This window comes from Muntiacus reevesi, chromosome 1, assembly GCF_963930625.1.
Source record: "Muntiacus reevesi chromosome 1, mMunRee1.1, whole genome shotgun sequence".
Classification (NCBI taxonomy): Eukaryota; Metazoa; Chordata; class Mammalia; order Artiodactyla; family Cervidae; genus Muntiacus; species Muntiacus reevesi.
Genome location: NC_089249.1, coordinates 269,073,684 through 269,101,034, shown reverse-complemented (window position 1 = coordinate 269,101,034; position 27,351 = coordinate 269,073,684). Strand labels below are relative to the sequence as shown.

The 27,351-nt window shown below is 45.0% G+C and overlaps 1 protein-coding gene and 1 long non-coding RNA gene across 11 annotated transcripts in view; both read left to right on the top strand.

The window, feature by feature from the left end:
- The first annotated feature begins 126 nt into the window (after positions 1 to 126).
- LOC136144354 (serine/arginine repetitive matrix protein 3-like) overlaps positions 127 to 27,351 on the top strand; it is a 139,158-nt gene continuing 111,933 nt past the window's right edge. For 3 of the 10 annotated variants that reach the window (XM_065903228.1, XM_065902467.1, XM_065903898.1), the window contains exons 1-2: positions 138 to 1,532; positions 2,086 to 2,322. In XM_065903228.1, coding sequence (XP_065759300.1) covers positions 1,292 to 1,532; positions 2,086 to 2,322 — 478 coding nt within the window. In that variant the 5' untranslated portion in view covers positions 138 to 1,291. Of the gene's footprint in view, positions 1,577 to 2,085; positions 2,323 to 2,900; positions 2,923 to 10,166; positions 10,195 to 10,393; positions 10,521 to 11,359; positions 11,463 to 11,605; positions 11,794 to 27,351 lie in introns of those variants that run through there. The other 7 variants (XM_065905366.1, XM_065904723.1, XR_010659122.1 and 4 more) reach the window with 7 other exon arrangements.
- LOC136168959 (uncharacterized) lies at positions 12,776 to 14,702 on the top strand. The gene is made up of 3 exons (XR_010663360.1): positions 12,776 to 12,818; positions 14,132 to 14,174; positions 14,639 to 14,702. It is a non-coding gene; the product is annotated as an uncharacterized lncRNA (long non-coding RNA).

The following is a 27,351-nucleotide window of genomic DNA, read 5'->3' as shown; positions in this document are numbered from 1 at the left end:
CTTTCTTTTTTTTTCTTTCCCCTCCCTCTCAGCTACCTACTGACGGGGACGGCGAGGGGAGGAGGAAAGAATGGGGCGGGGGGGGGGGGGCGGGTGGTGTGTGCTTCTGACAAGCGCAATTTACATTGAGATCGCCCTGCGCTGCTATTTACTCTGAGACCTGATTAGTATGGGTCGTCTGTGGTCACACACACACACACACGCACACACACACATACACCAACACCAGAGGGGGAAGGGATGGCGAGGGGAAGAATGCCTTGCAATGGGTAAAAAAAGAGAATCAGACATTATTTTGTTTTCTTCTGAAAAGTTTTTAAATTTAGCTTTTATGAGATGAAGACGATCACTGGAAATGTTAGGAAAATTTTAAATGGGAATTAAAACTCTTACCGTTCTAACGAGTCCTGAAATATTCTGGCTTTGTATTGTTTTGTTTTTTCACATACAAGCACAGCCCTAGAGTAGATTCTGCTCATTTTATATTCCTTTAAGAAACAAAGTAGGGACTCGCTAGTTTTTTTTTTTTCTCCCCCTTGGTCCAACGTATATTTTGGTTTTGAAATGAAAGCTTCAATTATGACAAAACGCACTCCTGGAATTCGCAGAAATTGCCCCCCAAGTCAGTCCGAATCAATGGTTCCTCTTCATCCCAAAGGTGATGTTTAAAATAAACTCCCCCCACCCCCGATTTTTCCTTCTTCTTTTTTTCTTCCCCTTTTTGATATCCTCAGGCTGTTCTAACCTCCAAAGAACGCTCCAATAATTGTTAATAAAAGAGTAGTAAGTTCTCATATTGCTGCGGGGAGGGGGGGCGGTCAGTGCGGGCCGAGTCCGAGTCCCAGGAAAAGGGGGGAAAGGGGTGAGAGAGAAGGGATGCAGATGGGGATGGGAAAGGGGGAAGGTAGGAGAGGGGGGGGGAGAGGGAAGAAAGGACGGGGAGAGAGAGAGGTAGGGGAAGAGGGAGGGGGCAGAGGGAGGCAGACAGAGAGAGGGAAAGAGAGGGGAGAGACCCCCGGTTCCCAAAGGCGATTGGTCGCCGGAGGAGGCCCGGGCGGGAGGAGCGGGTCCCGCCGCGAGGCCTGCAGGAATCGCTGGCTCCGGCTGCCACCTAGCGGACGGGAGCCGCGTCCCGGAGACGCGCGGTCGGGTCCCCTCCTCCTCCCCTACTCCTCCTCCCGGCACGCAGCCCTGTGCCTTTTCTGCAAACCAAGACACAGCACTTTGAAAATTCTTTCAATGGATTTTTTTTTCCTCCTCCTTCTTCCTTGAAAGATCGTACTGAGGGAAAATGATACTTCTATTAGTTACATATTCTCCAATCGCACACTCGCATCCCCCCCCACCCCCCTCGTTCTGCGATCGCTCCCCGAGGCAGGCTCAGGCGGGCGCGCAGCGGCGCCGACTGACAAAGCCGCCGCCCGCCGCCGCCGGGGGGTGCGGAGCTGCGCGCCTGCCCGCCGCCCCTCGACTCCGGAGAGCGTCAAAGTTTGTCTCAGCTCCAGCACCCCCGAGCCTCCACACGCCCTCAGGTGAAGGTGGGAGTAAAAAAAAGGCCACGCTCTTATTGCCGGAGGTAGGGTTTGTGTGTTTTAATACTCGTTCTCCCTTTAAATGTCATCAGGGAGGGGGCTTGGGGGAAGCGCTGCGCTTTCGGGGTGCGTTTTGCGCTTCCCGGTCTCTCTCCAGTCCTACTAAGAGTCAGGAACCCGGCGACCGCTTAGTGACGAGCGACGATGAGAAAGAGCAGAATAAAGGTTTTTCCGTGTCTTGCCCCCCCCCCCACCCCCCCGCCCTGCCGCCCCGCAGCCCCTCCAGTTCGAATAGTGAAGGGACACAGTCCGTGCACTCTGCAAGCAGCCGCCCCCATTGTACGCTGCAGGGGAGGCGACGGGGGATCGGCGAGGGCTCCTTGCCCTTTCTGGTCTTCCCAAATAATCGCGCCCAAGTCTCCTGGTCAGTTAAAAGGTGAAACGAGAACACGATTAAAAGAACCCCCCCCCCCCCAAAAAAAAAGGAAGGAAGGAAAGAAGGAAGCAAAAGAATGAGTTTTCTCATATGAATTCTAAATGTTCCTACTCATAGAGTACAAAGGCAGGCAGTCGAGGGCAGAGAAGCAGGCAGAGAGAGAGGGAGACCGGGAGAAGGAAAAGAGAACTTGGAGAGAAACGGAGCGAGTTCAAGAGGCAGCGCGAAGCGAGCGCCAGGGAACCGGAGGCTCCCCCGCCTGGACGCCCGGCTCTCGGCCCCGGCCGCCCTCGGACCCTGGACCGGAAGTCTTGGGCGCCAGAAGCCAGAGGCGGCCCATCTCTGCCCCACCAGGCAAGTAACGCGATGATTATCGTTTCTTTTGAACTCGGGGTGGTTGTTGCAACGCGGACAGGCCGGGAGGCAGCGATTGCTCTCAGGGGTTCCGCAGGCCGGGGGTGGGGGGGAAGGTGCCCTCGGTCTAGCCAGCCGGGGAGGGTCGAGAACTTTCCGCGGGGGGGCCTGCTCCGGAGTCGCCCTCCCCCCGGCCTCTGTCCCGCGGCGGCGTGGAGAACAGGGATCGCGGCCCGCGGCGCCGCCCTGGAACTGAGGATTGCGCCCCACCGAGCATCGGTTCAGATTCAAAACTGATTGCCCCCCCATCCCCATTCGCCACCCTCCTCCCCCACCGGCGGGAAGAGGCTGCGGAGCCTCCAGCCAGGGGGGCGGGCGGAGGGTCCACAGGTTGGGCAATCCGCGCCGCCGCCCCTCACCCCCCCCCCCCCAAGCCCCTTGGCGGGTGCCAAGCCGGAGCCGCGGTGGAGTCGGCGCGTAGCCCGCGCCTTGCCCGGCTGCAGCCAGGCCCGGGTGGGCTCGACTCCCGCCGCCCACCTGCAGACGCCGTTTGCAACGGGATCCCCCTAATGTAACGCGATCGATGGCTGCCTGTTTGATGTGGGTGAGAGCGTCAGCGGATTAAAAGGGACCCCCAAGCCGCTCTCCCTAGCGGAGAACCCGCGGCTGCTGCGGCGAGAGAGCCCGAGATCTGCAGTCAGCCCAGCAACCAGGGGCCGGGGCCGGGGCCGGGGCCGGGGCCGGGGCCGGGGGCGGGGCGGGGTCACCTCCCCCAGGGGTGAGGACTGAGCCTGAGTGCATGAAAGGAAGAGCCGCAATTAAAACTGATGAGCGAGCTCTCCTCAGCAGGGCAGGGGCGCGCGTTTGCGTCAGAGGGCGCGCGGGGCGGGCGCTAGGGGCGGGGGGAGCCGACGCCGGAGGCCGCGCCCGAGGGCTGGGTGGGCGCGGGAAGGAGCCCGTGGAGCTGCCTTGGCCTTGGCTTGGCCGGTCGGGCTAGGGGCTAAGGCGGGGCCGGAGGACGAACGGCGGCTCCCCGAGAGCCGTGGGGGCCCACTCACCCTTTCTAAGGGGCTTCTTCCTGCCGGCCCCCCTACCCTGAGCTTCCAAACTTGGAAGAGGCCCAGGGGGATCCGGCGTGCCCCGGGGGCGGTGGGGGGGGGGGCGCTGGGAAAGAAGTGGGAGACCTCGAGTGGCTTCAGGCGAAGCCTTCTGCTTCTCTGGAAGGGAGGGAGGGGTGCGACCCCCGCCCCGACCCCCGGCCTCAGTTACGGAAAGGGGGCGGGCGGCTGTTGGAGATGGTGCTCTGAGCCATGGAAACCCTGGGGTTTTCAAAGCAGGGGGACAGATCCCGCTCTTGCAGGGCATATGCGCCAACTTGCTGTCGTGAGAGAGGGCAAGAAGAAACAGAAGCTTTTCGAGAAGAGGCGCTTTCCTTCTTGGACTTTAGAAGTCCAAGACTTTCCCCCTTCTTGGACTCCAGCCCAAGTGGCACTCTAGGCTCAGCTTCTCTTCTGGACCTGTCGTTCTCCGATCTCCTTTGCGCTCCCGCAGAGCGCCTCCACTCGGGCTCAACACCCCACCTCCAACTCAGGTTCTGGGGGAGCTTGGGCTTTGTCTCTGCGAGGCTGTAGTTTGTCCCTAGTTTAATCTGGCACTCTGGTCCTGAGGCTGGATGCGCCCCACACTCAACCAGGAGATAATGGTATCTGTTGTTATTGGGGAGGGCACTTAAGAGAAAAGTGATCATATTTTGCGGGAGCAGGTAGGTCCTCAAAAGTGTGAAAAATCCACCCACGGGATTTTCAGGCATGCTCAGCTGCAAGGGCAGAAAAGCATTTGGAATTTGTGTCTTTCTTCCACTCAGCCTCTTTCCCACATCTCTCTCCCTGCCTTCTCCACCAAGCCCTTGTTTTGGTGGGGGGGGCTCTAATTTGAGTCTCAGCGTGTGGACTTGGCTCCTGGATCCAGACCCACTGTGGCCCTTGTCTCAGCACCCTCCTTGAGACTGCCAGCGTCGTGGCCATATATAGTCAGCCCTCTCCAAGGTCTCTGTCCTGATGAGGCCCCTGTAGACAGAAGTCCAGAGCCTGGACTCCCAGGCCTCCCTTCTAAAGGCCTCCTCTGTCCTCCTGGTCCTCATATTTAGTTCAATGCACAGAGTCTCCAGTGTGTCTCCCCAAGGGACACGAGAAGGTACCCCTCCATTTGGGGAGAGAAATCAGGCTTATTATACCTCTTGTGGATTGCTAGCATCAGAGCTCAGCCTTATTCACTTTTTTTTTTCTTATTCACTTTTTAAACACCTTCCACACAGCACTTGCTCTCTTTTAGCATGACAGCCAATAACAGTTGTGACCTGGTGGGAGAAGGAAAGAAGCAGTGGCTTCACAGACAGCATGACTTGCATTCCAGGCCCCAGAGTCCAGATCCATGCAGGCTTTCTAGTTGATGAACAACCCCCCTCCCCACTATCTTTCTTTTCACTAAGGCTGGAATCATTCTTCACTAATCCCTTGACCTCTTTGATATTGGTATTTTGCTTTCCCCAAACTCAACGGATCGTTTGTTTTGGTTTTCTGGTAAATCACACTGGAAAAAAAGAAAAACAGTGGCCTTGTAAAAACGTTTTCTCAATCCAGTTCAAGAGCCCCTACAAATGACCAGATACGTGTAGAAAATTCTCTCCTGTATCTGTTCCCTATCCCCTAAATCGTTACAAATGGTACTCTTCTGTTTTGAGAAACCATAGAACAGCAATAACCCCGTTTTATCAGGCCCATCTGGAGAAATGAACATGCCTGCAATCATTGGGAGAAAGGTCAGTTCTTCTGATCTTACTGCAGACCTTTCCCAAAGAGCTGATTTTAAAGGTGCCGAATCAATTAGTCTCCCTTGGTATGAGATTAAGGCTGTGAAAAATGAAGTTGAAGATGTATTTAAAATGATCTTGCATAGATCTTTTGAAGAAAAGGGTGAAGAGAGGCATAGTAATGCCTGCCTAATGTTTTGTGATTGTTTTAAAAACAAAATCCCAAACAAACAAACAAAAGCCTTGCCTATGTCTGAAACCACTCTTTCTTGCAAGACTGAACTCAGTCTGTACTGTGGCTGCCCAGCTGTAAAAAGGTCTGCCTTTGTCAATGTGAAAATAAGGGTGGAAAGGCCAAGTTGGGAGTCAGACTTCTGATGGACTGTCTGCTCTCAGCCTGCCTATGTAGCTGAACCAAGGATCCAGCAGGCTTCTGCACTCACTAGCACACTGGTATGGCTGGGTACTGCTTCTTCATCACCTTTTGGTCGAACTGCCCAGACAAAAGTGCTTCACCTTAAAAAACAGTTTAGTTTTCTATCACAAACTGCTCAGTTAAAGCATGTGTTTTGGAAAAGAGAGATAAGGGAAGCACTTGGGCCCGTTTTTTCGTTTTTTCGCTTGGGCCCCCAGTTAGAGGGCCCAGGAGTAGCCTCAGGAAAATGGCAGGAGAGCAAGTGCTGACCTTTGGATGCAAATCAAGCCTTTTGTAGGAGGAAAAGTGACAACAGTTCCTAGCACATCCGTGCCAGTGAAACCAGGGACAAATATTTACTTTTTGTAAAAATCAAGCCTTAGCTATGTGAATGCATTTATGCAAAAATTAAGAACTGGAAACTTTGTGTTAGGAAATGTATTTCTTTATTTTAAATGTCCGGCTTGAGTGAAGAATAACTGTGTGGCTCTCCTTCCAAAAAATGACTTGGCTTTAGAAGAAAATTCAAGTTTGAAATAAGTTTGAAACTTGTTAGAATACCTTGGCAATACAATTAACTACACTCTGTAATACTTTCCCTTAATAGTTACCTGTCAGAGCACCTATTTCTTTTGTTCCAAGATTAGCCCATCAGAAGTAGATCTGAGTTGGACATTCACTGATTAAAAGCTGCTGGAGTATGTTTAAGTCTTCAATGCCACTTTCTTCACTGCCTATAAAGTAAACCAAAGTAGTGGGGAAGTATTGGTTCACAGAGCCAGCAGATCTGTCGCTAACTATGGTCATGCTGCAATCCTGTTTTACCCATCAGAAGTTTGATGTAAATAAAAACCTAACATTTCTAAACTGTCAGTGGAAAGATATGTTTATTAAAGTGTCCTCCATTAGTCGGGGAGAGGGGCATTAGGTAAAGTTCAAATGAAAAAGCAACGAGCATAGTACACCACTGATACAAACCACATGGAGCCGTAAATAATTATCCCGTTTTGCTATGCATATTTTATTTACCCACTTCAGAGGTGGGTAATAAACCTAGCCCATCTGTGGGAGGAGTTAATAAAGTATTCCCAATGCGTGATCTAACAAACTTGGTGATAGTTCTCTGTTTTATTGTTAACAATTTGCATGAAATCTTCTGAAACTGAAAAGAGAAAGGACAGGGCTTTTGTGTTGGTTGATCCTTGGCTATTCTAGGGCTCAGGTTGGTGTGAAAGGGACGAGGAGGTCACTTGAAATCTCCTTTTATCTACTCTTATTTTCTCTCTGGATCAGCAACTTTGAATAGACATCATCTAATCGCCCTTAATGGAAAGAAACTATGGGGAGCAATGAAAATGCCTTTACTCCAGGAGTGAATACATGTGTGTAGACAGCTAGCTGAGCTTGCATAGGACTACATCTCTGTATACATGTGCTTAGAGATTTTGGGGAGTGTAAGGATGCTTACATAAATGTGTCCCATACATTCTGGATTTGGGTGGGTTTTTATTTTTTTGCACTTACACATAAGTATGCATACACACATTAGGATTCTCTACCAAGTCCAGGTGATAGTGTCAGCTGATTCTTTTTTCAGCTCCCTCCCCCAGCTCTCTAGGATGTCATATTTAAGCCCTGAAAAAAAAAAGCAAGTAATTGAGAACACGATGAGCAGTCTTTTAGTGAAGACATCTTATTTCCTTTCCACTTTCAACTGGAAGCCACACTGACAGGAGAATTTCTCTTTAGAGGGTAGAAAGTGTATGACAGGTGGGAAATGATGGGGTAAGATGACACCATTACTTTCAATTTCTCCCCAGTAAATTTTTTTTGTTTTTTATTGGAATTAAATTGGCTAAAACAAAAATAACTGGAAAACAAGAGCCTGCCTGACATTAGGCAGTTTAAAAGTTTGCTTTTTTTTTTTTTTTGCTATAGATGTTTTCAAATCTTTGAAGCTGAGTAACTGATTATAATTTGTTTTGAAATGAGAATTGTTATAGTAAGTCTCACATGTTGACTACAATACTATTTGAATTGTCTTCTTAGCCATTGTTACATGTCCTTCATAAAGGAGAAACAGTCTCAGGTTGTTAGGTATGAATGGCTATCAAGAAAAGGACATTTGATTTCTAGGGCTGAAGGCACTGGGCTTTACTTCCTAAGAAACCGTTCTGGCCCCCAACCCCCTGCTCATATTCTTCTAAGTAAAATTTGCATTGCTCCCGGAATGTAAATTCCTTTAAGGGAATACTCGGTTACCAGGGCTACAAGTTCCCATCTAGCCTGGCAGCCTCCCCACCCCCTGCTCCAGACTGCAGAGACCCTTGGCTGTCACGGCTGGGACCTTGGGCCCCCTCCCCTAACCCCAGCCTAGTGGAGATCACAGTTCCAAAGTTCGAAGTTGGGTGGGAGAGGATTAATCCCTCTTTAACTCTTCTTCCCGCCCTCAGTTCTGAACCCCCACGGATCTGTTTCCCGGGGTTTCCTGGTGAATAGGAGTGTAGGAGCTGCCCTGTCCAATAAAGATTAAATTAAGTAGAAGAATCCCAGCCACTGGATATTTGGAAGCTCCGGTGGGGCGTCAAACCGACGTTTAACACATTTTTTCCACTCACTGTGCACAAATCTCGGGACTTGTTTGGCTTAACTTTAGAAAGGAAAGAAGAAAAAAGGTAAGAATAGAAAGAAAGGAAAAGAAAAAGAAAAAGCGAAGAAAGGAATTCATGTCAACCCACCAGTTTCAAGGGGACTTTGCACTCAGGCTGAAGGCAGAAGCAGGGCTTTCTAGTCTGCCTGACCTTTCTAGTCTTTTCTTTCACCAACCACTCCGAGAATTGAAAGACCTGAAAGATCCCTCTCCCCCGACTTGGAAGAGGGCTCAGGGTTTTGCTGTTTTGGAGTCTGAGTCTACTTTTATCCTTCAGGGACAGTTAGGTGGCCCAGGGTCACAGCTGGGTATGCAGTAGGAAAGGTGTGCCCTTATAACCCAGTCACCTCCTCTATGCTGATTTTTTTTTTTTTAAACATTCAGCTTTTGGTAGCACAAACTGAGAACTGAGCAGTTTCTTTCAGTTACTGCCCAGCAGGAGAAACAATGGCTTTCTCTGTCGGCAGCCGTGCTTAGTGCGCTGGACACTGACCTTGAAGCTGAGGCCCGGCCAGGCGCTTCCTCCCCTGGGAACCATCCTGACCCCAAACATCGGCCTCTCTCCCACCTGCTCCTCTAGTCCCAGTGCGAAGTCTGGTGGGGGCAAAAGGCAAGTCCCTTCGTAGCAATGGTTCGTCCGTGCAAATACAACATTGAATAAATTAACCTCAAACCAGCTAGTTGGGGTGTAGTAGTTTAGCAGGACTAATTGCAGACAATGGAGCTGAAATGACTTTTCCAATTAGCTGCTGGTTGGAGTTTAGTTGGAGGAACTGTCAGCTTCAACGATGGGTAATTGCTTTATTGCTCACAAAACTATCATCTATTTAGAACATATGTGCTAATTACTCTGGATGGGCGTCGAAAAAGAGACCATAAATCTAATAGCACTTTAAAAAGTCTATGGTGCTTGTAAGCACCCCCAGTCCCTTGCACTTGTTTCTCCTGCCCAGGTTGGCGTGATGGATGGCTGTCTTTCAAAAAGGCTAAGGTTTGGATTGGAGGCACCGACGGGAAGCCCTGGTCAAATCGCGTGCAGGAGAGCGAGCGGCCAGCCCCCGCTGTGCCGAGGCGATAAATCACTGTCATCAAAAGCAGTCCCCTCTTTAGCCACGCACTTTTTTTTTTTCATTTTCGCAAAAGATTACTTTAGAAATCTTTTAATTGGATTATGCTGGGAAATTAATCTCCTCTAGCCTTGGCTAAATTTATTGTGCCCACTATCGGGAGGAAGGCCCTGAAACTGCAGCGAGGGCCACGTCCCCTTGTTCCCCATCCCCCTTTCCTCTGCCCTCCAGCGTCTCCCAGCCGCGTGCGACAGGACAGCCGTGTTCCAAGTCCCCAGGAGTGACTGGGGGTGAGGAAGAGTGGAAAGACACATCACGACGGGCGGTCTTCCAGTGCACCTCCTTTGTCCTAAATGCCACGTTTCCGTCCAGGATTCCCTAGCTCCAGATCTAGCATCTCCATAGCACCAAACCGTCCTCCACAAGGGGTCCTGGGGGCCTGCCACCAGGGAGGAAGGAGGCTGGAGTGGCGGGAAGAGGAAGTGGGGTGTGCCGGTGGAGCGCTGCCAGCCAAAGTCACTACTTTGTTCTCTTGCTACACCTCCGCTGTCCCCGTTCCGGGTCTCCGACCGCGGAGCTGGGGCTTCGCTCACACTCTGCACGCTACTTTTCTGCGTAAAGACGCACGGCTCGCTCTTGGCGTTTTCTCTGGCGTAACTCGGGAGACACTTCCCCTTGACGGCTCAGCGGTTGAGGTCCGAGGGCCCCCGCCCCCCGCGGCCCCGGGAGCGCCAGCGCAATGTCGGGCTGGGACCTCCCTTCCAGCCCCAGCAAACCAGAGTCCTTAGCCTGGTCCAGCGCGGCTCCGCGGCTGCGGAAGCTGCGGGTCCGGCCCGCCCGCCGCTTATCTCCGCGGGAGATTACAACATCTGCCCGAAACGGGATACCTACTCTTGCAGCTCAATTTAGCTCTTAATAGCAGCCCTCTGAGGTGTGGTTAATTGACGGGGGATGAAGGCGTAATGACTTGACGGGGAGATGCCAATGATCCTTTAATATACTTTTAAAAGAAACAACCACCACCCCCCAGACACCGGCAAGTCATTGCCCGCTGGGAGGATAAGATCCGGATCTGGAGGCAGGAAGAGCGACGCCAGTGCTGTTTGTATCTAGAGGCTCGCGGTGAGGGGTGAGCCCTGGCTCTCTGGGCTGGGGCGCCCGGGAACCGCCAGGGCGCGCAGCTTCTGCTGGCAGGGTGACGTCGCGTGGCCGCGGAGAGCAGAGCGTGGCGAGCACCCGGCAAGCTTGGGATGACAGGTGACCCGACCTAGTGGCGAGGAGGAGAGGCCTGGGCCATGGAGGACGCCGCCCCTCCCCGGGCGCGGCCCCTCCATCAGTCCTTACCCTGCGCGTGGCTGGGTGCCCACCGAGACGGGCGCCTTCGTCTGCCCTCCCTCCCCTGCTGCAGCTACCACCTTCTTCCTGCGAGAGCGGAATGGCCAAGTGGCGGTGCCAGACGGACACCCGCGGGGTTCCCAGGCCTGGACAACCTCGGAGGGACCTCAGGAGAGAGAGATGCACGCGTCGGGGGTGTGTGTGTGTGTGTCTGTCTGTCAGTAGATCGCCGAAAGGCAGAGTCAGGGTACAGCAGCCCCAGCACGTGGCCGGATTCTGCGGGGTCTGCCCAGAGCCCCGTGGCCGGCGGTGCTGGGATTCACCCGCGCGCTTCAGGGTCCCGCCGCCTTTGCGCAACCATCCACTCAGACTTCTGCCAGCCACTCTCCAGGGCACCTTCCCTTCCCCTTCACCTCATCTCCCTTCTCTCAGTTCTAGTTTAGTCTCCAGAGGGTCAGAAGAGGGTGTTACACTGCACAAGCCCCCACTTTAGGTTCACACACAAACACACGAGGAGAACCATCGGGTCGGCTCTTCGGTTGGCAAAGGGGAACCCCCCCCCCCAGGTGCGGGGCGGCGGTGTTCCCAGCCGGTTTGGCGAGCATCCTGTTTCACACTTAGGGATAACCTTGAGGCTTCAGGTTTGAGCTCCCTCTGGAAGCGGAAGGAGAAATGACTCCAGTCACCGTCCTTTTTTTTTTTTTTTTAATGGTATTGAGAGATCGCAGGTGTTTCAGCTGCTGCTATTATTTGTCGGACTTCCTTCCAGAGCAGACGTAACAGGAGTAAGAGTCCCGGGGAAAGTTCCCTTCCCTGAGCCGTCTCGCGGAGCGGGCGGGCGTTGTCACAGGGCAAAGCTCCGAGGTAAAAGATTTGAAGAAGGGCAGTGAAGTGTCCCCGCTCGCAGTATATGCGCCTGTCCCGGGGCGGGGGGCGGGGGGGCTTCTGTTTTCCCACCGTCACTGTCTAATCTCGTCTGCTGTGGTTCTGCCGTCTGTGATGTCTAGGAATTCGGGACTCACGGTGGCCTAACCGTCGAGCCCCTCTGACCGCCCCCCGTTCCGCAGCCCCAGGCGGGGAAGACTGGCCAGGCCGGGATCTCCAAGGCCGTCGGGCGCCCCCCACAAGGCGGTCTGGCCCCCAAGCGCCTGCCTCAGGGACCCAGAGTCCCAGGTCGAGGTCTGCGTCCCGGTAGGTAGGTGACTCCCGCTCAGGACCTCCTTGCACCGGGGTGAAATGAGTGACCTGGCGGCGGGCCCCCGAGAGGCCTTCGGGGACCCGCCGGAGGTTCTAAAGTGTTGGCGGCGGCCCCTTCGTCCGCCGAGGCCCTCGGATCAAGCGTGGCCCTCGGCGCTGCCGACGCCGAGCGCCGCCTCAGGGGAGGGAGGCCCCTGCCGGAAGCCCGCGCCGTCCCCACGGCCGTCTAGGGCCCTCACTGCCCCTGTCTCCTCACATTCCTCATTCCCACAGGGGCGTCCCCGGAGAACGAATTCTGCGCTCTGCGCACCCATTTTCCCTTCAGGGACCCCCTCGGATTCTTCCCCACCCATTTTCCCTTCGGGCCCCCCCTCGGATTATTTCCCACCCATTTTCCCTTCGGGGACCCCCTCGGATTCCTCCCCACCCGTTTTCCCTTCGCGCCCCCCCCCCCACCCCCGGATTCCTTCCCACCCATTTTCCCTTGGGGGGGCCCCCTGGGATTCCTTCCCACCCATTTTCCCTTCAGCCCACCCCTTCCCGCCCCGGAGTTCCTTCCCTCGAGGTCTGGGCTCTCGGGTCAGAGCGGGGGTGGGGGGTGGGGGGTGGGGTGGGGTGAGGGGAGGCCTTCCCGGAAGCGAGGCCCACATCCGGGCACAAAGGCCCGCTCGCGGGGTGGGGCGACCGGGCGCTCGACGCGAGCCGGGGGTACCCCGCGCGGCGGAGGGGCCCGGGCCGTGCTTGGGTGGGCCGCGTCGGGCCCTCCTCCGAGCGCTCTGGCCGCGCCTTCGCGGGCGCCGAAGGCCCCCCACACCTCGCGGGCGGGCCGGAGCGACCGAGGCCCCGGGCCCGCGCGGCGGGGAAGGTTCAGGAAGGAAGCCAGGCCCGACCGGGGGGTGGCGCACGCTCCCTGAATCCCGGGCGCGCGCCCTCGGTCAGGCTCTGGCGGGTGGCCCCTAGGTTCCGTGCCGCCAGCCTCTCCGGAATGGACCCGGAGGCAGAAGCCGGCCTCCGCCCAGCCTTGTAAGGTTCTGAGGGAGACCCACCGTCGAGCGAGGCGCCTTTTGCGAGGCTAACTCCCCGCGCGGCTCGCTTCTCTCCTGTCTTGGGCCCGGAGCGCCCTGGGCTGCCCCACGGGTTGCTCGTCTCGGCCCGCAGGTCATCTTCAGGTGTTGGGTGTAGAGAGAAGGGGATAGGGAGCAAGGCCCTGGGGGGCAAGGCGGGGAGACCTCAAACCCCAATTTCTAAGGGGGAGCTTGATTTTAACAAGTTGGACAGTCACTAGGAGTTGACGTTGTGGCCTTAGGCAGCGTGGAAAACATCCGTCCACAAGGCGGGATATAGCACAGAGAAACTGCTGCGTAGTTAATTAAAAATGATTTTTTTGGAAGCCCCGTATTTGGGGAGGGTTCCCAGAGATTGTTTTATCATCTCTCAGTCTACAGAGTTGCTGTGTATCTCGCCTCTGGTACACTGAATAGGATCTTCCTTCGGACAGGGATGGAGAAACGGAAATGCCACCACCCTGGAGCTGAACTTGCGAGGAAGGCTGCGGGGCCGGGTGGGGGGCGGGTAGGGAAAGTCCAGATGTTGCACTAGAGGCGCTGCAAGTGTGAGCAGGTAATGCGGAGAAGAGTGACATTGTTAACAGAAAGCATCTAATTAACAATGACTTCATTTGATTGGAAGGATGAAAAAGCCTTTTTAAATCAATCCAGATTCACTGGCCTAAAACTCAGCCAATTTATGAATATGGAGCCTGACTGGGGTCTGCTTTCTTTCAAAGATGTCATCTTAGGGGTAATAGCATAGGTGAAGTCATTTGGTTACACTGTGGAAACTTTTATAGTGCCTTCCTTGGGAATTTAATTCAGTGCTTCTTCATTTTATTAGGAACAGACCGACTCCATCAACTGTGCTCTCCCTGTTTGGAGGCAGGACTGCTTGAAGCAATTAGGTTCACCAATTAGCATAGTTTTACTGACCCCAGCAGCAGCACTTCTCCTTAGATTATCCATTTCTTCAAAGTCTGGGAAAAGCTGGAGAACAACACGCTTCCCAGGTGTCCAGGTTGGGGAAAGAAACCCACAAGCAGGGTAGCGGAGCAGTGCAAAAAGCTTTTTAATATTCTCCAAGTGTCTGTTTCAGCAACTTTGGTGGATTTTTCTTCCCCTCCTCTCTGATTCTGTATCCTATAGTATCTCCATTTTTTTTGACATACCATGTAAAGCCTCTCTGTTTTGGTTGTATTTTTGGAAGAATTGTTTTTGAGAAAGTGAATTGTCTCCTTTCTTTTCTGTCTGCCTGCATGCTAATGATGCCCTGGAAAATGTTAGGGGCCAAAAAAGAAACTGCTGAAAGGCTCCTTTAAACCCTGAGGTGAGAAGGTAAAGGCTCAGGTCATGGGGAGTGAGTGCATGTGTGTGCCTGCAGGCACCTCAAAACCTTTGAGGAGAGGTTAGAGGGTGGCAATGGGAGATAAGTCCTTGCTTTCCCTGATATTGAAGGTTTACCTGCAAGACTGTTGCAGTCTCTTCATTGTGACCTCAGCTAGCTGGTAGCCAACATCCTTAGTAAATATCTGGAGCCCTCAGTGTGAGAGAGAAGGGGCTTTGGTCTTGTCACCATCATGGGTATTGAAGGGATGACATTTACATAGCTATTGCTTCCCCCCCCCCTCCCTTCCCCCACCCACTCCCTTCCCTAAAATATATATTCTTCTGTTAGATTTCACTAGATTAAATTGCTGACAGTTCATCAGTAGCAGCAACAATGTAATACCTCTAACCTTATTAAATCAATAAATACTAGATCCATGCATTGAATTAAAAATGCATCAGCAGGTTCAGGAATTTCAATCATATGGCTATGGACCTCAGAATCGAAGATGCCACTCAGAAATCGACTGGTTAGCATTTATTTAACTTTTTTTTTTCCTGGTTCATGATTAGATATTCTGGGTTTTAACATTTCAGGGACCATTGTGACAGATTTGTTTCTGTATTATTTCTTGAAAATTCTTTTCTTTCATTAACTTCTCTCATTTAACTGTGAAAAAGATGCATGCATTTAACAATAGTAATACACTGTGACTTTATAGTTCTTGTCATTAGTTTTCATCTAGGGAATATACTTCACTCAGAATACATTGCTCTAAGATGACACACTCAGGTGTGTAAATTTCTCCATAGGCATAAGTAAATTTAGATACATATGTTTTTGTGTATATATAAACAAACAGTGTAAATGTATTGCTGTACATTGCTTATAAGTTTATTTTTAAAAAGAAACCATATTTATCTTTCCTTTTCTAGTATAAGCCAGAGAGCTATTTATCGTGATAAAGCAAGTTATTTATTTATAATTTGGTTGACTTGTTGGACTTTATACCACAAGAAATGAAATTAAAGCTTTCATGCCTTTAAACTTAACACAATACTTAGGAAGTTGTATATATCTTATAACTCAAATGTGGTTTACCAGGAGTTGGTCAGTTAAGTTATAGATTGATAGGTGAATTTACAGTTAGTCCCTCCTGCAAACAGAGAATGTGTTTAACACCTAGAAATTTGATGGAAAAAGTAATATTACTCTATCCAGATATTTGTTCATACTGATTAATGATGCTAATTATTTTAAAACACCCATCCCTTATTGATGTCAGCCAGCATATATGGTACTGAATTCTGAAGATATAGTCATCAGGCCTTGGGTTCATCACACTGTGAAGGAAAAAAAATCTTTATTTGATGAAATAGGCAATCAACTGAAATCTATCCTCTTTAAATAAACTGATTCCTCAGTATTTTCCCAGTGTTGGTGTAAGTTGTTGTCTGTGAGGTCCCCCAGGGCTCTCTGCTCTGCTCTCTGATTTGGTATATAAAAGCAGCTCTGAATGATGGATTACTGTGTCATTGCAGCCTGCGAAGGATTAATTTGTTTCATTGATTTCTCTTTAGGCAGATTGCCAGAATTTGCTGCTTCCCACCTTTCCTCAAGACTTCAAGAAGTAATAGACAGTAATAGCCTAAAACAAATCAGCTCCTTCTTATAAAAATAGAATCCTGAAACTAGGAATCCTACAAAAGCTTATGGCAAACTTTTTATTTGCATTTTGGGACAGCAGTTAATAGGCTACTAAATATGCTTTAGAATTATTTTTAATTGAAAAATTTCCTTGAGTTTGTGACTTAAAGTACATCATATTAATAATAGCTCTTAAGTAAGTATTTGTAATGTTTGTCCCATAAAACTTTTCCTTAATTTGTGAGGAAAAAAAATGTTTAACTCAGGAAAAAATGCAATGTCTATGTGACTGACAAATACTTTTCTTTCTATGCCAGGTTTTGGGATCGAACAACATGTTAGCATAACTTTAAGTCCATTTACCTATAAATATTTATAAGAATATTTGACCCAAAGAATTTTTAGAAACTTTGGACAAGGACAGAGTATTAGAGCATGGAAATAGAATTGTTTGACTGTTTAAAGAAAAATATATATCATTTTCTGATTAAAAAGGTAGTATCTGCTCATAATAGAGAATTTGAAAAAGTTAGAAATGACATTTTGTATGTTTTTCTAAGAGTTTCCCCCCAAACATTTTATATATATATATACTGTAGATATAGACATAACCTGTCCTGCTTTTCTTCAGTTGGTGTTATACAATGAAAATTTTGTTATATAATTAAAATTGTCATTAAAATCATTTATATTACTGTATGTTTTAACATATGATTTAAGTAACCATTGGTCTACTATTAGTTACATTTCTACTTTTCCATGATTATATATAAAATTATGAAGAATAGCATTTAAAATAAAACTATCATCCCACTGGTTAATTTTGTTACAATATATTATTAGCAAAGAAACTAGTTGGATTGAGAGTATAGGCTGTTTTTTAAAAGTCTTGATATGAACTGCCAAATCATTTTTGGAAAGGTTCTTCCAGTGTATACTGGTGCTGTTTAAAAAATGTTCTCTGTGGAGGCAGCATTTTGATTCATGTTACATTAGCAGAGAAAACAGAACACTTTTCCTTGTGTTCTGAAAGCAGTGGCAGCATTTTGCATATACTTAGTTTCTCAGAAGTATTTTCCCAACTGCAGATGTGAAATAGGCTGGTTATACAAATCTATTTGTTTCCCTTCTGTAGTGCTGAAAATTATATTGATTTAATGATCTCAAGTTGTACTTTTTATGCAATTAGTTGTGTAGCAAAAACTAATATTGTCATGTGCTAATGTCTTTTTTCCTCTATTGTGCTATGGTAGTAGTCCATGCAATATCAGCAAGTTTATGCTTTTCCTGTGCTTTGCTGAAAGGAAAAAGGAACATCTGTTTCCATTATATATCTGCATCATAATGATAACAATTAAATAGCTATTATAGTAGTGTACAGTAAATATATTTTGCTGAATGACCTATACTTTCTTGTTGGGAAATTTCAGAGATTTCAGAGGAACTTAGTCTTTACAGGTAGGTTCCATGTTGAGGTTTAGAAAGGCCTTTGCTTACTTTTGGTAAGCCATTTCAGTTCCTGTTTGTCTCATTAAAAACAAATAAACAAAGAATCCTGATGATTAAGCAGTAGACTCTCAGATGAGATTCTTGAATCTGTTTCTCTTAGGCATATACAAATTATTGGGTATTTCTCTCACTATTCTTAAATGGGTTATTCATGCTACTAGTAATACAGTTCCTTTTATGTTTTGTGCCATTTGTGTATTTTTTAATATTTTACTAAGCTGGAAATATACTTATAGCCTATTTTACTCTTGCGTTCTTATATTAGGGGACATAGTAATATTTACCTTTTAAACTCAACAGGAGAATGTTTAAAATAGTTTACAGAGAAATTTCATTTATTTCACTCAGATTTTGGTTAAAGATGTTTTGGTGGTTACTAAAAAAATTACTAGAAAACATTCTAGACAAAAAAAGTGATATATAAAGAGAAACAAGCGTTCTTGTACTCTAAACTCATTTTGAGAAATAAAATGCTACCAGAACAACTGATGCTCTTCCTGATTCTTTTCCCTTATGGCTTCGTGAAGAGATTATCATCATCCTAAATTTGATAATTTTCAACCTCTTTTGCCTTTTATGTACTTTTTTCACGTGGCCTAAAAATTTGACATGTTACCTGTCATTTTAAGTGAATTTTAAAAATTGGAGCTGCAATGCTTGTTAGAACACTTCTCATCTAATTGCTAATGGCTGGGTATACTTCTCTGCTTCACTGTCCTCATCTGTGAAGTTGGAAATGGGTCTGTGTGATCTCTAATATTTTCCTAGCCATAATTTTTAAAAGTTTTTTGATCTCCTCTTGTTTTCCCCGTGAAACAAAGTAAAACATAACGAACAAGAGACAGAGGTCCAGAGAGGTTAAGTAACTTGCCCAAGACCATGCAGGTGAATCTCAGAGCTGGAAATAAAACTCAGTTCTTTTCACTTCCATTCAAACGCTTTTTTTCAGTTCACATTGTCTGTCTTCTTTGGGTATAGGCTGGATGACTGCTGCTCTAGCCTGTGATTAAAAAACGATCCACAGACTTGCATGATTTTGTGATTGTGCATGCAGGAAAGGATTTTTTTTTTTCCCTTAGAATATCTTTTCTGTTGGGAAGAACATTGAAGCCATATCTCCCTGAAAGCTACTTATAGAATGAGAGACTGTGTGCCCTGCAGTGCCTGTGATTCCCTTCTATATTTTCTGGACTTTCTTGGAAAGAATGACAGTTTGGATATAATGAGACTTTCAATAGGCTCCTTACCCTATTGTTAATTACCTGATTTTTGTCAGGGGTAACTGCACCAGGAAAATAGGGAGGGGCACAAACACCAGTGTCTCTTTGCATGCACTTGTATCTACATTTCAATATATTTTGGCAGTCAGGACCTTAAGAAATTGCTTCCTCCTTCTTTATGTTGCTTATGCTATGGTCAAATCACAAATGACTTTGAAAAGGAGTTCATTTCTTGTTTCTATTTAGCAGCCAACTTACCAGAGAACTAACATGAAAGTAGTGCAAATAGAATAATGTAGAAACATGTTTTTAAAATTTCTTTGGAGCAAAACCCCATTCTAAAAATGGCAACTTTGAATTACATGCATCTTCGTTCTCTTTCAGGTTTTTACTCTAACAAATTTAATTCATTCTTAGTTAAGATGAGTAAGCTTGAGTCATAATATTCACACAGACAGTGCCATGCCTCTCCTATGAAAAAATAGCAGTGTAACTAGAAGTGAGTTCTGTGTCCTATTGTAAAACTATCTTTCCCCATATCTGTTGCTTCAAGACCAAAAAGTTGGCTTAATAAATTGCTTCCTTCTGTAAATACATACTTGGAAACTTGTAATAGTAGTTAATTCTTTTTAGGGCCAATGAAACTACTAATAGTAGCTTTGTCAATGCTATACATATTCTCAAGGTGGTTGTATTTTAACAATAAGCCAGGTAACACATTTTTCTCTTGAGTATTTTAGTTCAATTAGCGTATGTGTTCAGCAGCTTCTTGTAGGAAATTTCCCATAGCATGTTAGGTTGGGGAGGAGAGACCCAATGTGATCAGACACCAGCATTTAGTTCTGTTTTTATTTAGCCATTGCTTTATGTGATTATACTCACTGAATATGATTTCTTTAATTTCTGTCTAGAGAGACCTGTGATATGTGTGTATAAAGTGTTAGTCACTCAGTCGTATCTGACTCTTTGCGACCCCATGGACTGTAGCCTACCAGGCTCCTCTGTCCATGGGATTCTCCAAGCAAGAATACTGGAGTGGGTTGCCATTCCCTTCTCCAGGGGATCTTCCTAACCCAGGGATTGAGCCCAGGTCTCCCGCATTGCAGGCAGATTCTTTACCATCTGAGCCACCAGGGAAGCCCCTGTCTATATGTGTGTATATGTGTGTGTATTTCAAAAGGCAGTTCTTGTCTATTTGAAAGTTCTGGTGAACATTTGTAGTCTGTAGTATAAAGAATTCTCTACACTGGTTAAATTCCCCATATTGCTCTAGCAGGTAGGTGAAACTCAAGAGAAAATGTGTAGGTAAAGGATACTAGCTCCTGACTAACCCATTTTCTTCCTGACCACAGGATAAATATGGATGGTGGTGGTGAGTATACAGACTTTTAACCATCAAGCCAACAATGCTAATATCAGAAAGATTCCAGTAGACATAAGAATGTATAGTCTATGTGTAGTCCATATATATCACCTCACTTATAATAGCTCTAGTAGAAAGGTGATGTGCTGTTTGCAAAAACATCAACCAAATATGGTAAAAAGATAATTTTCTTTTGGCCATATACACTACCAGGATTATATTTAGGTCCTTCAATGTCTGCACAATTCTCAGTTCTTAATGACTTCACTTTATTTATTAAGATTTAAAAAAATTGAAGTATAGTTGATTTACAATGTTAGTTTCTGGTGTCCAACAAAGAAATATATATATATATACACACACACACACTTTCCCATTATGGGTTATAACAGGATATTGAATATAGTTCCCTGTGCTATATAATAGTATCATCTTGTTTGTTTTATATTTAGTGATTTATATCTGCTGATCCAAAACTCCTGTTATTCCTCCCCAACCCCTTTTCCCTTTGGTAACTATAAATTTGTTTTATATGGCTGTGGGTCTGTTTCTGTTTTGTAAATAAGTTCATTGTATCTTATTTTAGATTCCACATATACATGATATCATGTGGTATTAGCCACAAAAAAGAATGAAATAATATTTGTAGCAGTATGGTAGAGAGTATCATACTAAGTGAAGTAATCAGAAGGAGGAAGACTTCACTTTAGGCCTAGTTAAGATTATTATAAAACCAGCTTTGACTGTATAGCTTCTCCTGACACAGCCAATATACACTTTCCATCTGTGACTTTGGAAATTGTCTGTGGGTTACGGGGGGTAGAATTTTATTCTACTAATATTAGAGTTTGCACATTGTAAAATTTTGTTCATGGCCTGTTTTGAATTCCCACCTCTTTAGAATTTTCGTATATTTGATGCTTAGAAGAGTTGTGTTACAGTTGTTCTTATTGTTCTTGAAGTATAGTTAATGTTTATTGAGTTCTTTTGCTTAAGCATGTGAGGTAGATAAAAGCATAGTCCCTGTCTTCAGGGGGATAATAATTGATACTGTCTTTTGCCAATAATTTAGCATATTGTATTTTCTTAATATAATGAATTTTTATGATTTTATATTATTAAAACATTAAAAGAAAAAGAAAATATGCTTAGTTTTCTGTTGCTGTTCTTTACCTTTTAAGAAGATTCTTATAATTTGAGCTCAGCCAAAATGGTATTTTATTATTTTTTATTATACGAGTATGGCATTATAATGTGACATTTGTATACACTACAAGTGATCACCACCATAAGTCTAGTTGACCCCTTCATCCATTTCACCCACCTCTTCTCGCTCACTTCCTTTCTCATAACTACTAATCTGATCTCTGTATTTATTAGCTTGTTTTTGTTTTATTTTGTTCTTTTTTTTTAGATTGCACATGAGTGAAGTAGTATGATATTTGTCTTTCTCCATCTGACTTATTTCAGTTAGCATAATACTGTCAAGGACCACCTATGTTATTTCAAAGGGCTGGATTTCACTCTTTTTATGACTGATTAATTTTTCATTACACACAAAAATGCATCACATCTTTTTCATTCATTCATGTATCTTTGGGCACTTCGATTTCTTCCATATCTTGGCTATTATAAATAAGCTGTAATGAGCATAGGGGTACATACATATTTTAGAAATAGTGTTTTCATGTTCTTTGGATAAATACCCAGAAGAGGAACAGCTGGGTCATATGGTAGTTCTATTCTTAATTTTTTGAGGGATCTCCACTTTGTTTTAATACTATGTTATTCTTTTCTTTATTTTTTATTGAATTATAATAAAATTGTAATTTGAATTTACAGTTGAATTACAATATTGTGTTAATTACTGCTGCACAACACAGTGACTCAGTTATACATATATACACATTCTTTTTCATATTCTTTTTGATTATGGTTTTTCACAAGATATTGAATATAGTTCCCTGTTCTATAGTAGGACTTTGTTGTTTATCCATTCTGTATATACCAGTTGGCATCTGCTAATTCCCAACTCCCAATCTAACCCCCTCCCACGCCCTCCCTTTCACATCCATCAATCTATTCTCTATATCCCTGATTCTGTTTATTTCATAGATAGGTTCATTTGTGTCACATTTTAGATACTATATGTAAGTGATATCATATGGTATTTATCTTTCTCTTTTATGACTTATTTTACTCAATATGTTAATCTCTAGTTGCATCCATGTTACTGCAAATGCCATTATTTGATTCTTTCTATATGGCCGAGTAGTATTACATTGCATATATGTGTCATATCTTCTTTATCCATTCATCTGTTGAAGTACATTTAGGTTGTTTCCATGTCTTGGGGATTGTAACTCGTGCTAATGTGAACATAGGGGTGCATGTATCTTTTAGAATTACTGTTTTGTCTGGATATATACCCAGGAGTGGAACTGCTGGATCATATGGTAATTCTATTTTTAATTTGCTGAGAAACCTCCATACTGTTTTCCACAGTGGCTGCACCAGCTTACATTCCTACCAACAGTGTAAGAGGGTTCTCTTTTCTCCACACCCTCTTTAGTATTTGTTATTTGTAGACTTTATAATGATGGCCATTCTGACTGGCATGAGGCATTATCTCATTGTAGTTTTGATTTGCATTTCTCTAATAACTAGTCATATTGAGTATCTTTTCATGTGCCTATTGGCCATCTGTATTTCTTCTTTGGAGAAGCATCTCTTTAGGTCTTTTGCACATTAAAATTTTGTTGTTGTTGTTGTTAAGTTGTATGAACTGTTTGTATATTTTGGAAATTAAGTCTTTGTTGGGTGCATCATTTACAAATATTTTCTCCTGTTCTGTAGATTGTCTTTTCATTTTGTTTATGGTTCTTTTGCTGTGCAAAAGCTTGTGAGTTTGATTAGGTCCCATTTATTTGTTTTTGTTTTTACTTCTATTGTCTGAGGAGACTGATCTAAGAAAGCATTTGTACAATTTATGTCAGAGAATATTTTGCCTGTGTTTACTTCTAGGAGTTTTATGGTGTCATGCCTTATGTTTAAGCCTTTAAACCATGTTTCTGAAACAGTCCTGAAGGAAAATAACTAAGTAGGAGGCGTAGCCATCACAGACAATACAGTACTATAAAGCTACAGTAATCAAAACAGCATGGCACAGAAACAGACAAATGGACCAGTGGAGCAGAATAGAGAGCTCAGAAATAAATCTACACACCTATGGTCCATTAATTTTTACAAAGGAGGCAAGAATATATAATGGGAAAAAGACAGTTTCTTCAGCAAGTGGTGTTGGCCAGGTTGGCTAGCTGCATGTAAATGAAGTTAGAACACCTTCTTTCACCATACACAAAAATAAGCTAAGAAAAATACTGTCTTAATATAGTATTTTGAATCAATAGAATATGGCATTGGCTAACTTTAAATAAGTTAATAAGACCTAAGAATTTTTTCTTTGTACTCTGTTTATATTAAATATGCCAATCTGTCTAAATAAAATATAATTACATAATAATATTTTTTTGAAAGCTGGCCTCCATTTCCTTATTTGGCAAGAAGCAGATTCATTTTTTACAGAAACTCAATTGCAAAGTCTGTTTGAATTAACATTAGGACATATACTAAGTATGAAGGCAAAACGTGTTTTTTTAATAAGTGTTTAGAAATATACATATGTTTGGTCTGGACCTCATGTTACCTTTAATATTATTAAATTTATTACAACATTGAACGTATCTTTATTTGTTTTTGTTCAGTCACTAAGTTGTGTCTGACTCTGCTACTCCGTGAGCTGCAGCACGCCAGGCTTTCTTGTTCTCCACCGTCTCCCTGAGTTTGCTCAAACCCATGTCCACTGAGTCAGTGCTGCCACCCAACCATCTCATCCTCTGTTGCCCACTTCTCCTTTTGCCCTCAGTCTTTCCCAGCATCAGGGTCTTTTCCCAGCATCATCACACTTGTATACTTCACCAAATTTTATTAAGAGTACTATAGAATAATTTACTATTTGGCTTTCTCATAAGAAGAAGTGTGTTGTTGGTACATTTTCTAACAAATTTGACCAATGTAGATCCTGCTGGCTCAGTGGTAAAGAATCCGTGTGCTAATGGAGGAGATGTAAGTTCGATTCCTGGGTCAGGAGGATACCCCAGAGAAGGAAATGGCAACCCACTCAAGTATTCCTACCTGCGAAATCCCAAAGACAGAGGAGCCTGGCGGACTGTAGTCCATGGGGTTACAAAAGAATTGGACATGACTTAGCACATAAACAACAACAACAACAGATGATAGCTACTTTAGGTGAAAAGATTAACCAAAAAATACCGCCATTCTGTTCATAGTAGTTTCAGTCTTTTTTAGACTTAATTATGTAGTTTCTTTTTTTTGCCGTGCTACATGGCTTGTAAGATCTTAGTTCATCAACCAGGAATTGAACTTGGGCCATGGCAGTGAAAATGCCAAGTCCTGACCACTGGAATGCCAGGGAATGGTCTTTTACTTCTTTATATATAGATGTGTAAGTGTCATTTAAGTATAAGTATTGCAGTGAGCAGTGGAGGTATACTTTGTATCTGTGAAGAGTGTTTGCATGATATAACAAGGTTCTTTTGAATTTTGGTAATCAGTTGGGTTTTGCATTATTTAAAAAAAGGCAAAACACATCAGTAATAGCTGATAGAAAGTTAAAATGGATAATGCCATACTATTAGAGTTAACCTGATGTCAGTCTAAGTTGTAAAGGTAGTTTGATTCTTTGCCTGTCTGTTTGTGACCCCATGAACTGTAGCCCACCAGGTTCCTCTGTCCATCGGATGCTCCAGGCAAGACTATTGAAATGGGTTGCTATGTCCTCCTCCAGGGGATCTTCCCAATTCAGGGATCAAACCCAGGTCTCTCATTGCAGATAGATTCTTTACCAGCTGAGCCACCAGGGAAGCCCCATGGGATGCTATCATCCTCCAGTGTAATGCTGTATATATAAAAGTACTATATAGGGTGAAGATTGAATCATCCCATTAGAATTTTTTGGCACCAGGCTGGTTTAGCTGTTAAATAACACCTTTGCTAAAAAATTTAAAAATGCATAGGAAGAAATTATTTCTGATTTGCGTTCTTTCTTCAGAATGTTTTCATCTTTAGTGACTTTCAAAGGAAAAAACCATAATTTCCCTTAGTGGGTATGCTGTTTTGCTAGGGCTGCTGTAACAGAGCACCACAAATGAGGGTAGCTTAAGTAACAGTAACTTCCTGTCTCTCTGTTCTGTAAGCTAGAAGACCAAGACAGAGATGTTGGCAGGGCTGGTTCTTCTGGGGGCCATGATGGAGAAAACCTATTCCATGCCTCTCTCGTAGCTTGTGATGGTGTGCTGGCAGTCTTTGGGGTTCTCTCGACTTGTAGATGCGTAACCCTGAACCTTGCCTTCATCTTCATGTGGTGTCCTCCCTGTGTGTATTATTGTCTCTGTGTTCAAATTTCCTCTATTTATAAGGACATCAGTCAGATTGGATTAGCCTTCACCCTAATGACCTCATTTTAAGTTGATTATATGCAAAAACCCTATTTCCAAATTAGATTGCATTCACAGGTACTGAGAGTTAGGATCTCAACATCTTGTAGGGGGCACAGTGCAACTCATAATAGTAAGCAATTTCTTCTGAGATAAGAGATTTTAAAACTCTATTGTAGTGGTTATATATATAAATTTTCAGTTTATTGGTATAATTTCAGTCATTGGTATAATTATATGCATATATACCCATAAATGTGTCGTGTCTGAATATTTGTTTTAGAATAGGATTTTGCACTTGCATTGTTTTTTTATTCACTAGTATTCTTGTAGGAAATTGTAGGAAGAACAAACTGGGGAACTATTCAAGAAGGGTTTCAATAAATAATGTGATTGGATGTCACAGTTTGTGGGGCAGATAATGAGCTTTTGGTTATGCATGTATAATATTATTATAGCTGTTGGTGACCACGCTAAAGCCTTTGACTGTGTGGATGACAACAAACTGGAAAATTCTTAAAGAGATGGAAATACCAGATCACTTTACCTGTCTCCTGAGAAACCTATATGCAGGTTAAGAAGCAACAATTAGAACCAGACATGGAACAATGGACTGGTTCAAAATTGAGAAAGGAGTACGTCAAGGCTGTATATTGTCACCCTGCTTATTTAACTTATATGCAGAGTACATCATGAGAAATGCCAGGTTGGTTGAAGCACAGGCTGGAATCAAGATTGCTGGAAGAAATAGAAACAACTTTAGATAGGCAAATGATAGCACTCTAATGACAGAAAACCAAGAGGAACTAAGGAGCCTCTTGATGAGGGTGAATGCGGAGAGTGACAAAGCTGGCTTAAAATTCAGCATCCAAAAAATGAAGATCATGGCATCCAGTTCCATCACTTCATGGCAAATAGATGGGGGAAAAGTGGAAGCAATGACAGATTTTATTTTCTTGGGCTCCAGGTCACTGTGGATGGTGACTGCAGCCTTGAAATTAAAAGATGCTTGCTCCTTGGAAGAAAAGCTATGACAAACATAAACAGTGTATTAAAAAGCAGATGTCATTTTGTTGACAAAGGTCTGTCTAGTCAAAGCTATAGTTTTTCCAGTAGTCATGTACAGGTGTGAGAGCTGGACCATAAAGGAGACTGAGTGCCAAAGAATTGATGCTTTTGAAATGTGGTGTTGCAAAAGACTCTTGAGAGTCCCTTGGACTGCAAGGAAATCAAAGCAGTCAATCCTAAAGGAAATCAGTCCTGAATATTCATTGGAAGGACTGATGCTGAAGCTGAAGCCCCAATACTTTGACCACTTGATGTGAAGAGGTGGCCAAGTAATTGGAAAAGACCCTGATGCTGGGAGAGATTGAGGGCAGGAGGAGAAGGGAGCAACAGGATAAATGGTTGGATGGCATCACGGACTCGATGGACATGAGTTTGAGCAAGCTCCGGGAATTGGTGATGGACAGGGAAGCCTGGCATGCTGCAGTCCATGGGGTTGCAAAGAGTTAGACGTGACTTAGCGACTGAACAACAACAAATGATGAGATTAGGATTTAGATAGGCATTCAAGGTCAGAGGAAATTACAGGAGCAGAAAGGAAATGGGTTTATGTTCTGATGTAGGTGTGAGTATTTTATGTCTAGTGGGCTGTGGTCGTGAAGGGAGCCTCTGGAGTCAGTTGTTGTCAAGTTATGTTGTCAAGGAATCCTGGCACTGGACATTTAGGGTTAATGCCAGTTGTGGCTTTTATGCTTCAAGAAATTGCCCCCTGAAATTTATTTTTAATTTTAATGTGTGGGAAATTTTGAATATATCAGTGATAAGAAGAAAAGTATAACCTGTAATCCCAGTACCCTGAGCTTGTCATTATATTTTGGTATCTTGATATAATTTCTTTGAAATTCCTGCTCTGCCTT